Below are 15,781 nucleotides of genomic sequence, written 5' to 3' on the forward strand. Positions count from 1 at the left end.
CCTGCCTCAGTGCATGGAGAAAAAAACCTCCCAGGCTTGGTGCCAGTGCAGCACGAGCACCAATGTTTGAGCGCAGGCTCGGCATGAGAAAACAGAATTAAGGGTGGAGGTTCATGAAGGTTCACTGGCAAACAGATTCTAACTCCTAAGGCACCTACATTTTCCTGCTGAGGAACCGGAAGCTTTAATTTTCAGGTTAACACTGGAGATTAAAAATGACACAAAACGAGAGCAAAACATTGGGATGAATACTCTCTTTTTTGAGGGCGCGGGATACAGAGTACAGAGTGCAAACAAACAACAACAAAACGGCCATAGCCACCATCTTGCAGCTAAGTAGGAAGGAAGAGGGCATGCTGGAGCATTCGGGAACTAGGCATCCCTCCTGGGGCCTGCACAGGGGTCGGCGCCACCGAGCTCAAGCCTCCCGCTCGTCCTAGAGCGGCCGCGCGGGAGCCGGGCTGCGGCGCACTTCCGCCCGGGCGTGTCGCTGCCCCGAGGGTTGCTGGGCTGCAGAGCCGGCGTGCGCCTCCCTGGGCTCCAAGCCCGGGCCGCGGGGAGAGGGTGAGTGGGGCCGGGCGCGCTTCATCCGGACCGGTCGGCGCGGCCTCTCCCCGGCGGCTGGGAGCCAGGATGCACCTGGGCCGCCGCCGGGAGACCCCGCGTTCGATGATGCCCAGGGACCCCTGACCGCTGGCCCTGGTCAGCTTGGCCACGCTAGCTGTCCAGGCCGGAGTTCTTTGAATTCTAAGATGGAGGACGGACACGTCCGCCCACTCTCCACACCACAGGGTGATTGCGCGGTGGACACTGCGTGCCTGGAAATCAGGAGGCGGTGGTTCTCAGCCTGGAGACCATCAGAATCACTGGGGAAGTCGTGGTCATCCCGGCTGATGGACAGCGGACCCCGGGACCTGGTCCTTGGGCCCAGGAGCAGATAACAGTTCTGTGCCCACGTTGGAGGTGGACCTGATGCACTGGTGTCTGTCCAAGAAGCTTGCTCGTAAGAGGGCTTGCTACATGCACCATCGCTTAAATAATTGTGTCCCAACCTAGTGGGAGGGCTTTGGTTGCTTGGATTGTTTTTAAACTTTTTTTGTCAAGATTTGTTTATTTTTTAATAGAAAGCCAGATTTATAGAGCGAAGAAACAGAGAGGAAGATGTTCCAGCCGCTGGTTCACTCCCCAAGTGGCCCCAGCAGGCAGAGCTGAGCCTATTTGAAGCGAGGAGCCAGGAGTTTGTCTTGGGACTCCCAGGCAAGTGCAGGGTCCCAAGGCTTTCAACCATCCTCCTTTCCCAGGCCACAAGCAGGAAGCTGGATGGAAAGTGGAGAAGCTGGGATACGTTCAGGAACATGCAAGGCGAGGACTTTAGCTACTAGGTTACCATGCCAGACCCTAAAGCATGATGATGATGATGATGATGATGATGGAATCTTTCAAAGACAACTGAAAATAGAATATTTTGAATTTGCAAGTCTTGTTTTGATCTATTTTAAAGCAAATGTGAAGTAGACCATTCTGTCTTACTATGTAGGTGTTTATTTTAAAAAATAATTCTTTCTTTTTAGAATCATTGCTCTAGCTAACATCTTTTGTGTTATCATCTGTCCAGGAGGGCCAGGTGTCCTCTCAAGTATAGATTGCCCACCGGTGTTGTATGTAACTGGCATTTCAAATCTTATCCTTTCTTTAGGTTTTTTTTTTTTTTTTTTTTACTTTTTTAAAAGATTTATTCTATTGGAAAGTCAGATATACAGAGAGGACAGGAGAGACAGAGAGGAAGATCTTCCATCTGCTGATTCACTCCCCAAGTGAGCACAACTGCCGACGCTGTGACAATCCGAAGCTAGGAGCCAGGAACTTCTTTCCAGGTCTCCCACACGGGTGCAGGGTCCCAAAGCTTTGGGCCGTCCTCGACTGCTTTTCCAGGCCACAAGCAGGGAGCTGGATGGATTTGGAGCTGCAGGGATTGGAACCGGCGCCCATATAGGATTCTGGTGCGTTCAAGGCAAGGACCTTAACCACTATGCTGTCGCCCCAGGCCCTAGTTTTTTCTTTTATATTTGATTTTTGTTTAAGTAATTTGGCCTGTAGTTTCCTACATCATCAATTTTGCTTTTCTCCCGTCCTTGTGGGATCTGTCAATAAACTGGGGTAGTATCATTTTTCAGGTTCAGATCTATATTTTGGCAAGAAAGACCTCATCAAATCTCCAGAGTATTTGTACTACATCGCCTCAGGAGTTAGATGTACGAATGGAAGCCAGGGTTGCAAGGTGATTGACTGGGGACTTGTGGAAGGATGCCAGCTGCTAACTGCCGAAGGATATCCCCTAATGAAAGAATGGGTTCTGTGTCTGCAGATGGAAGTCTCCTTACCACTTACTGTTGATCTTGGAGTTCTGGGAGTGGGGGCGGGGGTCTAGATCGAAGCCAGATGGCCCAGGAGCTGATCATTGTTAAAGGCTGGTGATGGATGGGGACCCTAAATGCACTGTACTACTTTCTACTCTTGTGGGTAGGTATGATGATTCTCTGTTGTTTTTGAAAAGTGCCAGTGAGTTCACGCCAGCCTGATGCACCCATCATGCAGTGGTCCTCCCCTGGCCTTTCACTCAGTGGCTCTCAGGTCTAATGGCATGTTTGCATCACCGGGGGAGAAGGTTCCCCGCTGCCTTGCACCCCTTACACACAGAAGCAGGTGTCTCCCCCACAGAACTTCGGCTGGCTTCTTCTAGGATGGAATCCAGTCACACATGAGTTTTAAAAGCTGTCAGGGAGACCTGCTTCTGCTCCGAGTCCGTTATTTGTTAGGAGCTGGCAAGTGATGGCACGAGGTTAACTTCTGCATCTGAGTTTTAAAATGTTTTAGCTTGTTCTTGCCTGGGCCTCCATCGGAAAACCTGTGCAAACTGAGCCGTTTACCCATTAGGAAGGCTTCATCTTGGAGATGGAGCTGTCGAGTCACCCGTGGGGAGGGTACGTGGAGGTTCCCCACAGCCTTATTGTGAGGGGATATGTGGGCAAGGGGTGAGAGCTGGTCCCCAAAATGGGAAGGAAGGCTAGGTGACATCCACTTAGAAAAGCAGATCTGACTTTACGCAGCGTGTTTCATTTTAAAAAATCATTATAAAATATGAAATAAAGTATTAGTACCAAAGACAATACTGAATTTTTAAAATAATCTACTTCCGGTTTATACCTCCATCATTTTAATCACTTCTAAAATAAATAAACAGTGTTGACTTTCTTATATTAAACAGTATGCAGAAAAGTGAGATTTGCACCATATCCATCTGTAATTTTTATGCTGTCATCGCTCCAATAGACCTGACTGTTACCTGCGCTGTTAACAGTAGGAGTAGAGTGGATGTAGCAGTAGGAATCTGCCGTGGAGTACTGAGCCCTTTCCCTCCTGACATGTGCCGAGTGCTGCCATATTCCAGCCACCTTAACCATATCACGGAAAGCATCAGTGTACATACCTCCTTTGTTTCTTCGCAGCAGATAACAGAAAAGGGGGTGGCTGACTTAAAGTGTGTTGGAACCAGTGACATCGTTAGAGTCTTCTCCCAAAGCCAGAGCAGCTCATGTTCCCATCCCCAGTAACGCGTGAGAATGTGTGTTTCCTCATTCGCCCTCTTGCTGGCTTGCTCTGGCTAGCACGGCTTCACTGGCCTTGGTCGCTGATGTGTGGAAACCAGTGCCTGTTTGTTGAGTTTGTGATTTCAGGAACCACTCAGGCACTAAGTGGTTTCATGCATACTCTCTGGATTTTGCACACGGTTCTTGTATAGATTCTTGCAATTTTCTCTTTTTTTCTGTGGATGTGTCAAATGCATCTGCATATATGTATTTTTTAAAAAGATTTATTTTATTTTTATCACAAAGTCAGATATACAAAAAGAAAGAGAGACATAGAGAAAGATCTTTTGTCTGATGATTTACTGCCCAAGCAGCTGCAACGGCTGATGCTGAGCCAATCCAAAGCCAGGAGCCAGGAGCTCTTCCGGGTCTCTGACACGGGTACAGAGTCCCAAGGCTTTGGGCTGTTCTTGACTGCTTTCCCAGGCCAGAGGCAGGGAGCTGGATGGGAAGCGGGCTGCCGGGATTAGAACCAGTGCCCATATGGGATCCCGGCACTTTCAAGGCAAGGACTTTAGCTGCTAGGCTACTGCACCAGGCGCTTTATATGTATTTTTGAAGTCACCAATGCCGTGTCGTAAGGATATAATTATCTCCTGTAATTTTTTTAATAAGATTTATTTATTTATTTTTATTACAAAGCCAGATATACAGAGAGGAGGAGAGACAGAGAGGAAGATCCTCCCCCCGATGATTCGCTCCCCATGTGACCGCAACGGCTGATGCTATGCCAATCTGAAGCCAGGATTCAGGATCCTCTTCCGGGTCTCCCACGCGGGTGCAGGGTCCCAAGGCTTTGGGCTGTCCTCGACTGCTTTCCCAGGCCACAAGCAGGGAGCTGGATGGGAAGTGGGGCTGCCAGGATAGAACCGGTACCCATATGGTATCCCGGCACTTTCAAGGCGAAGACTTTAGCCGCCAGGCCACGCCGCCAGGCCCCAGTAATTTTTTTTTTTAACTTTGGATTATGATGAGTTTTTTTTTTTTTCTTTTTACATGTAGAAGTTTTTACATGGTGAAAATGTTGGTTTCAATTTCTAAGTTTCCTGCTATGCCAATAGAGGCCTTTCTATTCCCCAGAGTTTTGTGCATGTATCCTATTCTTTTTCAACGTTTTATTGTCTTTTTTTTACTTTTAAATGTATACCCATGTAGAATGTATTTCTGTATGCAGTACAAAGTGAGGGTCATGCTTTGCTTATTTCTGTAAGAATAACCAATTATGTGAAAGCTGTTTATTATAAAAGCCTCGCTTTTCTACTCTTTATATATTGATTTCTACCCGGAAGTGTGGGAGTTCCTGCCGCTTCCTTTTTGTGTCAGTGACATTTTGTTTTCACTATACCTGGTTCCTGCTAATATCTAGATGGCAACTCACTGCGCCTTTCCGTGATTTTCTGAGATTTATTTTTTAACCTTTTAAAAATCGGTCTTCTAAGAAAACTCCCACGCACTGATTGACCGTTCCTGACAGCCGGGCCCGGGCCGGGCTCTGGAGGAGCATTGAATGAGGTCAAGGCTTCTATCTCCTGAGTTGTCTCCTGCTGCCACCCAGGCGCAAGTTTCCAGCAAGCCAGAGGTCTGGGCCAGGCACTTTTTTTCCTTCCATGTGATCTTTGCCTCCTTTTTGTTCCAGGATAACCTCACTAGAAATCTGATCGTGTTTTCCCTAGATGTATGGACAGTAACTGGGGAAGGTGACCAGGAACGTGATGTAAGATCTCTATCAAGGAACACACAAAAAAATGTATCTCTGAATCTTTTAGATACTGTTCCTTATCCTGCTGTCTGCTTCTAGTAGTGGGTGAGTTTGGGCTCATTTTTAAAAGTGAAAAAAAATTTTTTTTTCATTTAAAAAATGCTTTGAAAGGTACAGAAAGACAGATATCTTCCATGCACTGCTTCACTATTCCAATGCCTCCGGTGGGTGTAGCTTTACCAGCCTGAAACCTCAGCCTGACACTCGGTCCAGGTCTCCCTCCTGGGCGACAGGGCCCGAGTAGTTCATCCATCCCTGCAGCTGCCAGGATGCTGAGAGCAGAACTAGCAGGCATCCCCGGGTGCCTTCTCACCACTACACCAAACCCCTGCCCCCTCATTTCTGATTGGCCTGGATGTTGCTAGACCTAAGAAAAGCTAACCATGTTTTTAGCATTTACTTTTTACTTAGTTTTTGGTCAAATTTTCTTATTATATTAGTTTTTCCTCAGAACCACAAGTTTTCCTCCCTTCCATCAATGTGGATAACCTATAATTGGTTTCAGATGAAGTTCCAATTTGTTCTCATGTGTTCTGTTTAACATGCGCTCCACCGTATAAGCATATCAGAGAAAGCAGATACATCTACAAGTAGTAAATGGAATAGTAGCAGGAGCCGGCTGGGATCTGTGCTTCGAAAACGTTGGTGTGGATCACTCAGAATAACGGAATCTGTGTGGCCCAGCAGCTAGGATGCTTGTGTCCTGATCTGACTGCTGACTCCCGCTTCCTACTCACGCATACCCTGGGAGGCAGTGGTGATGAGGCAGTGAGGTCCCTGCTACCCACGTGGGGAACTTGGATTGAGCTCTTGGCCAGAAGCAGTTGCTGGCATTTGGGGAGAATGAACCAATAAATCAACATGGAATTCCTCTCTCTCTTTGCTTCTCTTCTAATCTGTCTCTCGAATAGCTCAAAGATTTATAGAGTCCCATGTCCTAATAGGTCATAGGGCCTGTCCCTTGCCATCTAGGGGCAGGAGACATTTGCTCAGTATTTCATTAGTAAGGAGTATTACAGGATCTTTGTAATTATTCAGAAAATGGTTTGATCTCCATGGGCACCAGACACGTTTGGGTAAGCATAATGAAATACCATCTCTTTCTTTTTAAAGATTTATTTTTATTATTTTTTTTATTGGAAAGGCGGATATACAGAGAGGAGAGACAGAGAGGAAGATCTTCCGTCCGATGATTCACTCCCCAAGTGAGCGCAACGGGCCGATACTATGCCAATCCGAAGCCAGGAGCCTCTTCCAGGTCTCCCAGGCAGGTGCAGGTTCCCAAAGCTTTTGGCCGTCCTCGACTGCTTTCCCAGGCCACAGGCAGGGAGCTGGAAGGGAAGCGGGGCTGCCGGGATGAGAACCGGCGCCCATATGGGATCCCGGGCGTGCAAGGCGAGGACCTTTAACCACTTGCGCCACCGCGCCGGGCCCGTAATACCATCTCTTTCTAAGAACTTCTGCTTTAAAAAAACAAAATCAAAAAACCATGCTAGCTATAAGTAGTTGTACACTTAGTTTTATTGACAGATCTTTCCATCTACTAGTTCATCTCCCAAATACCCACACTACCACCACTGGACAAAGCGGCAGTCTGGAAGTCTGTCCGTATCTCCCCTGCTGTGTGATGAGTGTGTTGCACACGAAGGCATGGGAACTGACGGCTCAGTTCCTTGAGCCATCACCAGCAGGAAGGTGAGTCAGAGTAAAGGAGCAGGGCCTGGAACAAGGCACTCCCCAGAGGGAGGAGAGCGTCCTGGCCGGGTCAGATGCCTGCCCCCAGAAGAATGGGGCGTATGTCAAGTTGCTCCATACCCTCACCCCTCACCTGCCCCAGCTTTCTCCTGCATGCATATTTTGCATCACTGAGTTAAATTTGTTTCACTTGACAAGCCAGTATTGCACAGATATGCTGTTACTAAGAGACCATGCCTTAGGTTCATCCTCGTGGTGCACCGTCTGTGTTCATGTGACCCACGCATACGGCCTGTGTCTGTCCTTACTGTGTGTTACACAACAGCTTCACTGCGTGTAAGATCCTGGCCCCGCCCTAGTCACCCCTCCCCTGTAGCACCAGCCGACACTGATCTTTATACATCAGCTCTGGTTTTGCCCTTTTTGATAATGTCATATTGTTGGAACTCAACTATAGTTTGCAATGGATTAGGTTTAACTGCTTTTGTTGGAGTGAAGTCATATAAGTTTGGTAACTTGCAGTTTTTGGTCAATTAGCAGTTATTAAAAATCTCACTGTTATTGTAAAATACAGGAGGAAATGGGAGAGTGGAGAGAAGAGGAAGGGGGGCGGGGGGAGATGGGGGAGAAGCCCTGTACTTTGAAACTGTATAATAGAAAATAATACCTATATATATATTTGTTTCTAGGTTGGATGAGTGAATAAGTTGCCCAACTTTGTATGAAAATAAACCACCATTTTTTAATTGGAAGATTTTTTTACTTCAAGGGTGGGCATTGTATTTCTCGATAAAAATCACTGCCTGGGGCCCCCTACATCCCACATTTTAGCACCTGGAACTGAGCCCTATCTCTGCTTCTCATTGAATTTCCTGCCAATGTACCTGGGAAAGTAGCAGATATGGCCAAAGTGCCTTGGGCCCCTGCCATCCCTGTGGGGAAACCCGAGTTCCAGGCTCCTTGCATGCACCAGAATCCCATATGGTGCCAGTTCATGTCCCAGCTGCTCCACTTCCCTTGCAGCTCCCTGCTTGTGCCCTGGGAACATAGTTGAGGATGGCCCAGAACCTTGGGACCCTGCACCTGTGTGGGAGACCTGGAGAAAGCTCCTGGCTCCTGGCTTCAAATCAGCTTAGCTCCTGCCATTGTGGCCACATGGGAAGTAAACCAGTGATTGGAAGTTCTTTCTGTCCCCTTTTCTCTGTAAATCTGACTTTCCAATAAAATAAATCTTTGAAAAAAACTAAAAACACAAAAATCTTAGTTTGGATTGTGAAAAATTTTTAGAGGACAGGAATTCAAACTGTTGTAAATAACCAAAAAGTAAATGGTGGCAAATCTCAGGAACACGTTTTTTGGTGCCATGACAGGACGTAATCCTCAGGTGATCTTTCTGTTGCAGGGTGGAAGATGTCCATGGATGTGACATTTCTGGGGACAGGCGCAGCCTACCCATCCCCGACCAGGGGAGCCTCTGCCGTGGTCCTTCGGTGTGAGGGCGAGTGCTGGCTCTTTGACTGCGGGGAGGGAACACAGACACAGCTTATGAAAAGCCAACTTAAAGCAGGTTAGTGTGCTTTCATCTGGCTCATTACAATTATCTTTAATTTTAAAAAGATTTGTTTATTGGGGAGGGACATACAGAGATATCTTCTACCTTCTGATTCCCTTCCCAAATGGCTACACTCACCAGGGCCAGGCCAGGCCAAAGCTGAGTGCTTGGAATGCCATTCTGGTTTTCCACATGGGTGCAAGGGCCCAAGCCCTTGGGGCATGTTCTCCTGCTTTCCCAAGGAACTGACTCCAAAGTGGAGAAGCCAGGACTCATGCCCATGTGGAAGGCAGGCAGTGGCTTAATCCACAGGGCCATAACACTAGCTCCCCTATGAGAATTTTTTGTTCCATTTGTTTCTTAACTTTCCTTAGCTGTTTTGTACCAAAACAACACCAACAGTTGCCAGACTCCTGGCAAGACTCAGAAGGCCCTCTTGCATCCAGCCGTCCTCATTAACCAGGGACTCAGATACTTGGGCCATCGCTGTTGCTGCCAGGATGCACAGCAGTGAGAAGTAGAGCAGGACTCACCCAGACACTGTGGTATGAGATGTGGACATCCCGAGCACCACCCTAACCCCTGTGTCGATGCCCACCACTGCAGACATGCTGTAATAAGCAGTTGGCAAAGCTTGGCCTGATGCATGCACAATATACAGAGCACAAGGGAGCCTTTTGCTTACTAACATTTTTATTGGCTTTAAAAAGATTCCTGGCCTCCTGGAGGAGTGTGGGATGGATACCGGCATCGTTATCTGACTCCAGAGCTTCAGCCAGCCCCAGCTGCAGCAGAACGCAGCACGCTCGGCATAGGGTGGCTGTCTTAGTAACCTGGAACAGATCTGTCAGTGTTTGATTCCTTTAGACCTTTCAGTGTGGACTCCTCCTGAGGAAGTATGCTTGGAGTTTCTCAAGAGGTTCTTTGTGTTGAACTGAACACACTTATTTCACACTTCCTTGATCCAAATACACAAGTATCTGATTGACAGGTTTGCTGTCACCATTTCTTTCATAAGTTTAAAGAATAAGCTAGAGCTTTCTTCTTCCCTAATCAAAAAATTATTATTTTTTCTTTAAAGATTTACTTATTTTTTATTGCAAAGTCAGATATATAGAGAGGAGGAGAGACAGAGAGGAAGATCTTTCGTTTGATGATTCACTCCCATGTGACCGCAACGGCCAGTGCTGCACCGATCCGAAGTCAGGAGCCAGGGGCTCTTCCAGGTCTCCCACACGTGGGTGCAGGATCCCAAGACTTTGGGCCATCCTTCTCTGCTTTCCCAGGTCTCAAGCAGGGAGCCAGAGGGGGAGCGGGGCTGCCAGGATTAGAACAGGTGCCCAAATGGGATACCAGTGTATGCAAGGCAAGGACTTCAGCCGCTAGGTTACTGTGCTGGACTGTCAAAAAATTATTGTAAGATGATTATTAAAATCATTAGGCAAAGATACCTGCACCATCCCACATAAGAATGCCTGGTTTGACTCCCCACGTTTGGCTTCTAATTCCAGCTTTCTGCTGACACGCCACGGGAGACAGCAGGTGCTAGGTTAAGCACTTGGGTCCCTGCCACCGCTCTGGGACACCTGGAAGGCATTCATGGCTCTTCAGTTTGGCCTCACTCAGCCCTGGCTTTTGTTGATATTTGGGGAGTGAACCAGAAAAACACAAGCTCACATATATTCTCTCTTCCTCTCCTTTTCCCCCTGTCTCTTTCTTTCACCACTCAAATTTCAAAGCTGTGGTATTTAAAAAAAAATCATTAAAATGATAACATGATCACTGTGAGAGTTCACATGAAAGTATAAAGAAGAAAAGTACAAGTCTTCAAATCATAGTTTAACTTTTCTATACATACAGGTGTGGTAAAGGGGGTGGTTCACATAGACAGAATTCCACTTTACTTGGCTTAACCTATTGGTTTTCAGCTGGCCAATCAATGCAGTGGCACATTGCAGACCCTCCCTTGGGTCAGTAAATGGGCCTGCACTGTTGCTCATGGTGTCTGCCTTCTCCAGGCTGGCGTATTCCTGCATACCTTTCTTGCTCTCCAGTCAGAGAGAGCTCATGCGTTTTCTTCTCTTCATCTGATAGCTTCCTCGTACCTTTGATCATTGTGGCTGCCGTTCCTTCTGCCTCTAACATGAAGTCTCTGAAAACATGCAGTGTTTGTCTTCCCTGAAACCACGATGATGACTGTGGGCTGCGGCTTTCCACTCACCCCGCCTTACTTGCTGTGGGTTCTCAGGTTGTTTTTGCATTTGGTGGGATCTGTGTTTGCAGGGAAACAGGGTGAGGTCCCAGAACGTCTGGTGCTGGCAGTTTTGAGGCCAGCCCGGGGTATTCTGTCTGCAGAATACTCAGGTCACCCTTGGACATGGCTTGGCAGTCGGGGAGTAGGGTGAGATGGTAGAGTAAAAGGATTTGGGCCTCCTGGGGTTCTCAAGGTCCAGGGTCAGCCTCTGGCCAGCCTGCCCCTGCCCAGGCCCTGGGCTTGCTATAGTGGCTTGGGGAGACTCATGTAGGGAATGCTTGATGCCCAGGCACAGAGCACATCCCCTACACTATCCCCAGCCTTCTGTGGCATCAGATGTTTGGCACAGGTGGGCCTTGAGGTAGGGCCAGAAGCCTCTGTTACTCTGGAAATGTGTCAGTTGTGATGGATAATGCTTAAAAAGCTGTGTAGTACATCTCAGAAAATATCAGCAGTAAATTCAGCTTACCATAAGCTACATCAAGTTGTAGCCCAAGCCAACATGCACTGAAAGGCTGTTGTGTTAGTTCCAACTGAAAGTGAGAGATTGTATCAATACCGTGGGATCTGCCCTCCAGCATCCACTGACCAGCTCTACCCCTCATTTCCTCACCCTCTTCTACCTCCTGTCTTCCTCATCCCCTCTGCCCTCTCTCCTTTCAAACTTACCAAGACAAGCAGGCTCCTACTTGCTTGGTTAATACCTGTTCACTGGGGAGAGTCCTTAGAGGCAATTTTGGGGCTAAGGCATTGGTCCAGTGGAACATTTTGTGTGGCTGAAGTACAAGCTTGCTATTCTCAAGGGCAGCACTAGGGGGCAAGGTAGTAGCTGTCAGATGCGTTTGACTCCAGGACTTAATTAGGTAACTTAAAGTGAATTGTTTTGTTACATGTTGTGTATTTTAAGTGAGAGGATACATAGGAAAATCAATACTAAAAAACTATGTAATTTGAAGATGTGTATGAAAAAAAGGTATGGTATTAAAACCACTTGGTAACCTACTGTCTGTCTTGCTTCTGAAATCATGTAGCAAAATGTAAATGACTAGATTTATGATGGAAAGTTGAACTTCTAAATCATTTAAGGCTTTTGGTATTGTGTTAGGCTTATGTTAAATAGTGTTGTGCAGATTTTTATTTCTAAAAAATACCTCCAAATGTATCTCTGTGTCTCCATCAAAAGGGAGGATCACCAAGATCTTCATCACACATCTTCATGGAGACCATCTCTTTGGCCTTCCTGGCCTCCTGTGCACAATCAGCCTGCAGAGCGGCCCCACGGTCCCCAAGCAGCCTATTGAGATCTTTGGCCCTGTAGGGCTGCGGGACTTCATATGGCGGACCATGCAGCTCTCTCACACAGAGTTGGTCTTCCCCTATGTGGTCCATGAGCTGGTGCCCACAGCAGATCAGTGTCCGGCAGAGGCACTGAGAGAGCTGGCAGACATGGACAAAGCAGACAGCCCTGCTGCCCAGGGACAAGGACGAACCATCCTCTTGGACTCCGAGGAAGATGCGTACCTTCTGGTTGATGAGGAGCAGTTTGTCGTCAAAGCATTTCGCCTCTTCCACAGAATTCCTGCCTTTGGGTTTTCAGTTATGGAAAAGAAAGGCCCAGGTAAACTCAATGCACAGAAACTGAAAGATCTTGGTAAGTGATTTTCTTTGCCTTCTCATCAACTGAGCTGTTGCTACCCAAAGCTGTTAGAAATACCTTACCAGGGACACGTCTGAAATGAGAATTTTTGCTGCTCTTAACTTTACAACTGCAGCCAGCTATTGCCAGGGTCTCCTTTCTCTGTCAGCTTGGCCGTTCTAGTTCTACCTTGATTTGAATTAATTTGATGTTCAGGACACTGCGTCTCAGTCAAGCGTAGCAAGATAGACTTGGGGCCCACTAGGGGGCTCCACCCCTCCTCTGTGCCAAGCCATTGTGCCCACAGCAGTCCTCAGCACTCTAACTCTGTCCCACTTGTAACATCATCACCGCCCTTGACCAGGGAGACAGGTGACAACACCTGTAAAAAGCATGGAGCTATTTTTCACGAGTTCTTTTCATTACACAATCAGTACTTGAGCCAAAACAAAAACTAGAAAATGAGGAAAAGTGACTTAGGCCAAAGGTATTTTTATAATCCAAAAACTGTGAAAACTTAAAAAGGTTTATTGATTTCAAAGGCAGAGTGACAGCAAGAAGAAACAGAGAGAACTTTGTCCTCTGGTTCCCTCTTCAGATGCCTGCAACGTTTGGTGCTCAGCCAGGTAGAAGCCAGAAACCTAGCACTCCACCCAGGTTTCCGTGTTTTGGGGGCAGACTCCCAAGTAGTTGGGCCGTACCCTGCTGCCTTGCCTCTGCTGGTTGGTTAGCAGAGTAGCCAAGACTTGAACAGGGATACAGTTTGAGCTTAATGTGCTGAGCTTAATGAGCTGTACTGAGAAGCCTTAACGGTGAGCACACCATACTTGTGTGTAAGTACTGTGCTGTACAGAGTGAAGCTCAGGTGTTGTTTTAGGTTCACCGGAACCAAAGCCCAATTTGATAAAGGCAGAGCTGCTCCTGTCTTTAGTTGATCGTGTGTGATTGCCTGACGTACTCCTTGGTCTTATGATCTAAACAATCCACACTAACAATTTTTTATGAGTTAACCATTGTAGGTACTTATCTTGACTGGCAATAATGTCATCGTTTAAGTGCAGTCCTTTATTTTACCAAAAGATGAGCTTATTAAATAAAAAAAACATGTAAAATCTGTTAATCCTTTGCACAACCAAGAATTGAGCCTATTATATTGACCATAAGAAAGTCTTAATGGCAAGTAGAGCTTATGGGTCCAGCACTGTGGTTCAGTGGGTCAGGCCACTGCCTGCAAGGCTGGGGTCCCATGTGAGAACGTACAGTGTTTCATGCTTATGGTCCATCTCCCTACTAACCTATTTGGAAAAGCAACAGGAGACAGCCCAAGTGATTGGGTCCTTGCCACCTATGTGGGAGACCAGGAAGAATCCCAGGCTCCTGGCTTTGGCCTGAGCTAGTCCCTGGTATCATGGGCATTTGGTGAGTGAACCAGCAAATGGAAGATCTCTTTTCTGTAACTCTTTTAAAATAGATAGAAAATAAAATATTAAAGAAAGAAAGGAATATAGGAGCTTACAATTTTGACGCAAATCCATGGGAAGTGTTTAAAGTACTAGGGCATTGCTGGTCTTGATCAGTCAGCACTGAATTTTTAAAAAATACGTAAGTATCCAAATTTTCCACAAGCAGTAAAATATGCATAATAATTAGGAAAAGAGCTGGATGCCTTTTCCATTTGCTATTTGCTATGCTGTTAAAATCAACTCTTTTAAAAAGTAGTAAATTCCATTCCTATGACATAACATTATCTGTCTTCATCATTAGGTGTTCCGCCAGGTCCTGCCTATGGGAAGCTGAAAAATGGAATTTCGGTTGTTCTAGAAAATGGAGTTACAGTTTCTCCCCAAGATGTTCTCAAAAAGCCTATCAGTGGGAGAAAGATCTGCATCCTGGGTGACTGTTCCGGGGTGGTGGGTGAGGGGGGTGTGAAGCTGTGCTTTGAGGCGGACCTGTTGATCCACGAGGCCACCCTGAACGACGCCCAGATGGACAAAGCCAAGGAGCATGGCCACAGCACGCCTCAGATGGCGGCGACCTTTGCCAAGCTGTGCCGTGCAAAGAGGCTGGTTTTGACTCATTTCAGTCAGAGGTACAAACCAACCTCTTTGGCCCGAGAAGGAGAACCAGATGGCACCATGGAGTTGAAGAGGCAAGCTGAAGCCGTGCTGGAGCTGCAGGAAGTGACTCTGGCAGAAGATTTTATGGTGATCAGCATTCCAATCAAGAAATGAAACCTGAGCGCATACTGGCATATCTGTGACATAATTACTGAACACAGTCCAGCTTGCATTGTTGTTTTTTTCATCTGAAGTTCTTTGGGTCCTGGTAATCCTTGAAAGGATAGAGCTGCATTGCTGAGTTGACTCAGTCACGGCAGGGAGCAAGCTTTTTATAATAAATCATTTTGAAAGAAAGAGCCCAGCTTCATTTTTCAAGTGTAAGTTTTTCAAAATGATAGACTGTTTGGGTCCACATCTCATCAAGTGGCCTCTGCTACAGACAAAAGCCAGGACCCCATACCATCCTGGGCTTTGCTTCAGCCCAGCTTTCTTGCTGTTATTGGCAAGGTGCACTGGGCTTGGCTCTCCCAGCTCAAAGTGGTATTTTGGCAGCCTGTGCTGAAACTGTTCGTGTTATTAACAGAATAGAAAGAAATGTAGTGAGATATTGTACATGAAAGATTAAAACTTGTATAATGATGGCGTTGCTGGAATACTGCAGGCAGGGTCAATTTGGGTGTATATATTAGTATTTTACTGAACTTTCAGATTTGGTCTAAACCCCATGTTCTCAGTTGGTGTGGTACTGCTGCCCCTAGGAGTTGTGGGGATGTTTACTGGTAACAGTGGCTGGGGATGGTGGAGGTGGTGATGGTGATGATGATGATACTACTGATGTTTACTAAACATGGGTTAGGGATGTTAGTGTATCCTGCATAATTCGCATAGTCCTGTGCAATGAATAATTATCTCACCCCAAAATGCAAATTGCAGGCTCATTGAGAGGCACAAATGAGTAGATACCAAAATGAGTGACAATGAGCGGAAGTACAAGGCAAATCGATTCCTGTAACAAATGCTAAGGAGTGGAGATATTGGGATGGACATGTCACATCAAATATTACCCTGAGGAAGTGAGCCATCAAGTGAAACTTGTGATCCTGGAGTTTCAAAGTTGTGTCTGCTCATCTGAAGCCTAGGGCACATGTTCCTCTTAGTTCTTTGGCTACAGTTTTAAT

General features: G+C 46.7%; 1 protein-coding gene across 1 annotated transcript; it reads left to right on the plus strand.

The window, feature by feature from the left end:
• The first annotated feature begins 502 nt into the window (after nucleotides 1–502).
• On the plus strand, nucleotides 503–15,300 carry ELAC1 (elaC ribonuclease Z 1). The gene is made up of 4 exons (XM_040985013.1): nucleotides 503–564; nucleotides 8,504–8,668; nucleotides 12,091–12,558; nucleotides 14,308–15,300. The coding sequence occupies exons 2-4, from the start codon at nucleotides 8,512–8,514 to the stop codon at nucleotides 14,772–14,774; spliced, it is 1,092 nt and encodes a 363-aa protein (XP_040840947.1). The 5' UTR covers nucleotides 503–564; nucleotides 8,504–8,511; the 3' UTR covers nucleotides 14,775–15,300.
• The last annotated feature ends 481 nt before the right edge of the window (nucleotides 15,301–15,781 follow it).

The sequence above is a fragment of the Ochotona curzoniae genome, unplaced genomic scaffold, assembly GCF_017591425.1.
Source record: "Ochotona curzoniae isolate NIBS_2020 unplaced genomic scaffold, NIBS_Ocur_1.0 contig_43, whole genome shotgun sequence".
Taxonomy (NCBI): domain Eukaryota; kingdom Metazoa; phylum Chordata; class Mammalia; order Lagomorpha; family Ochotonidae; genus Ochotona; species Ochotona curzoniae.

Coding starts and splice junctions, on each gene's coding strand:
- ELAC1 (XM_040985013.1), top strand. CDS start 8,512: ATGTCCATGGATGTGACATTTCTGGGGACAGGCGCAGCCTACCCATCC. Junction 8,669..12,090: donor GAAAAGCCAACTTAAAGCAG/GTTAGTGTGCTT, acceptor CTCCATCAAAAG/GGAGGATCACCAAGATCTTC. Junction 12,559..14,307: donor ACAGAAACTGAAAGATCTTG/GTAAGTGATTTT, acceptor CTTCATCATTAG/GTGTTCCGCCAGGTCCTGCC.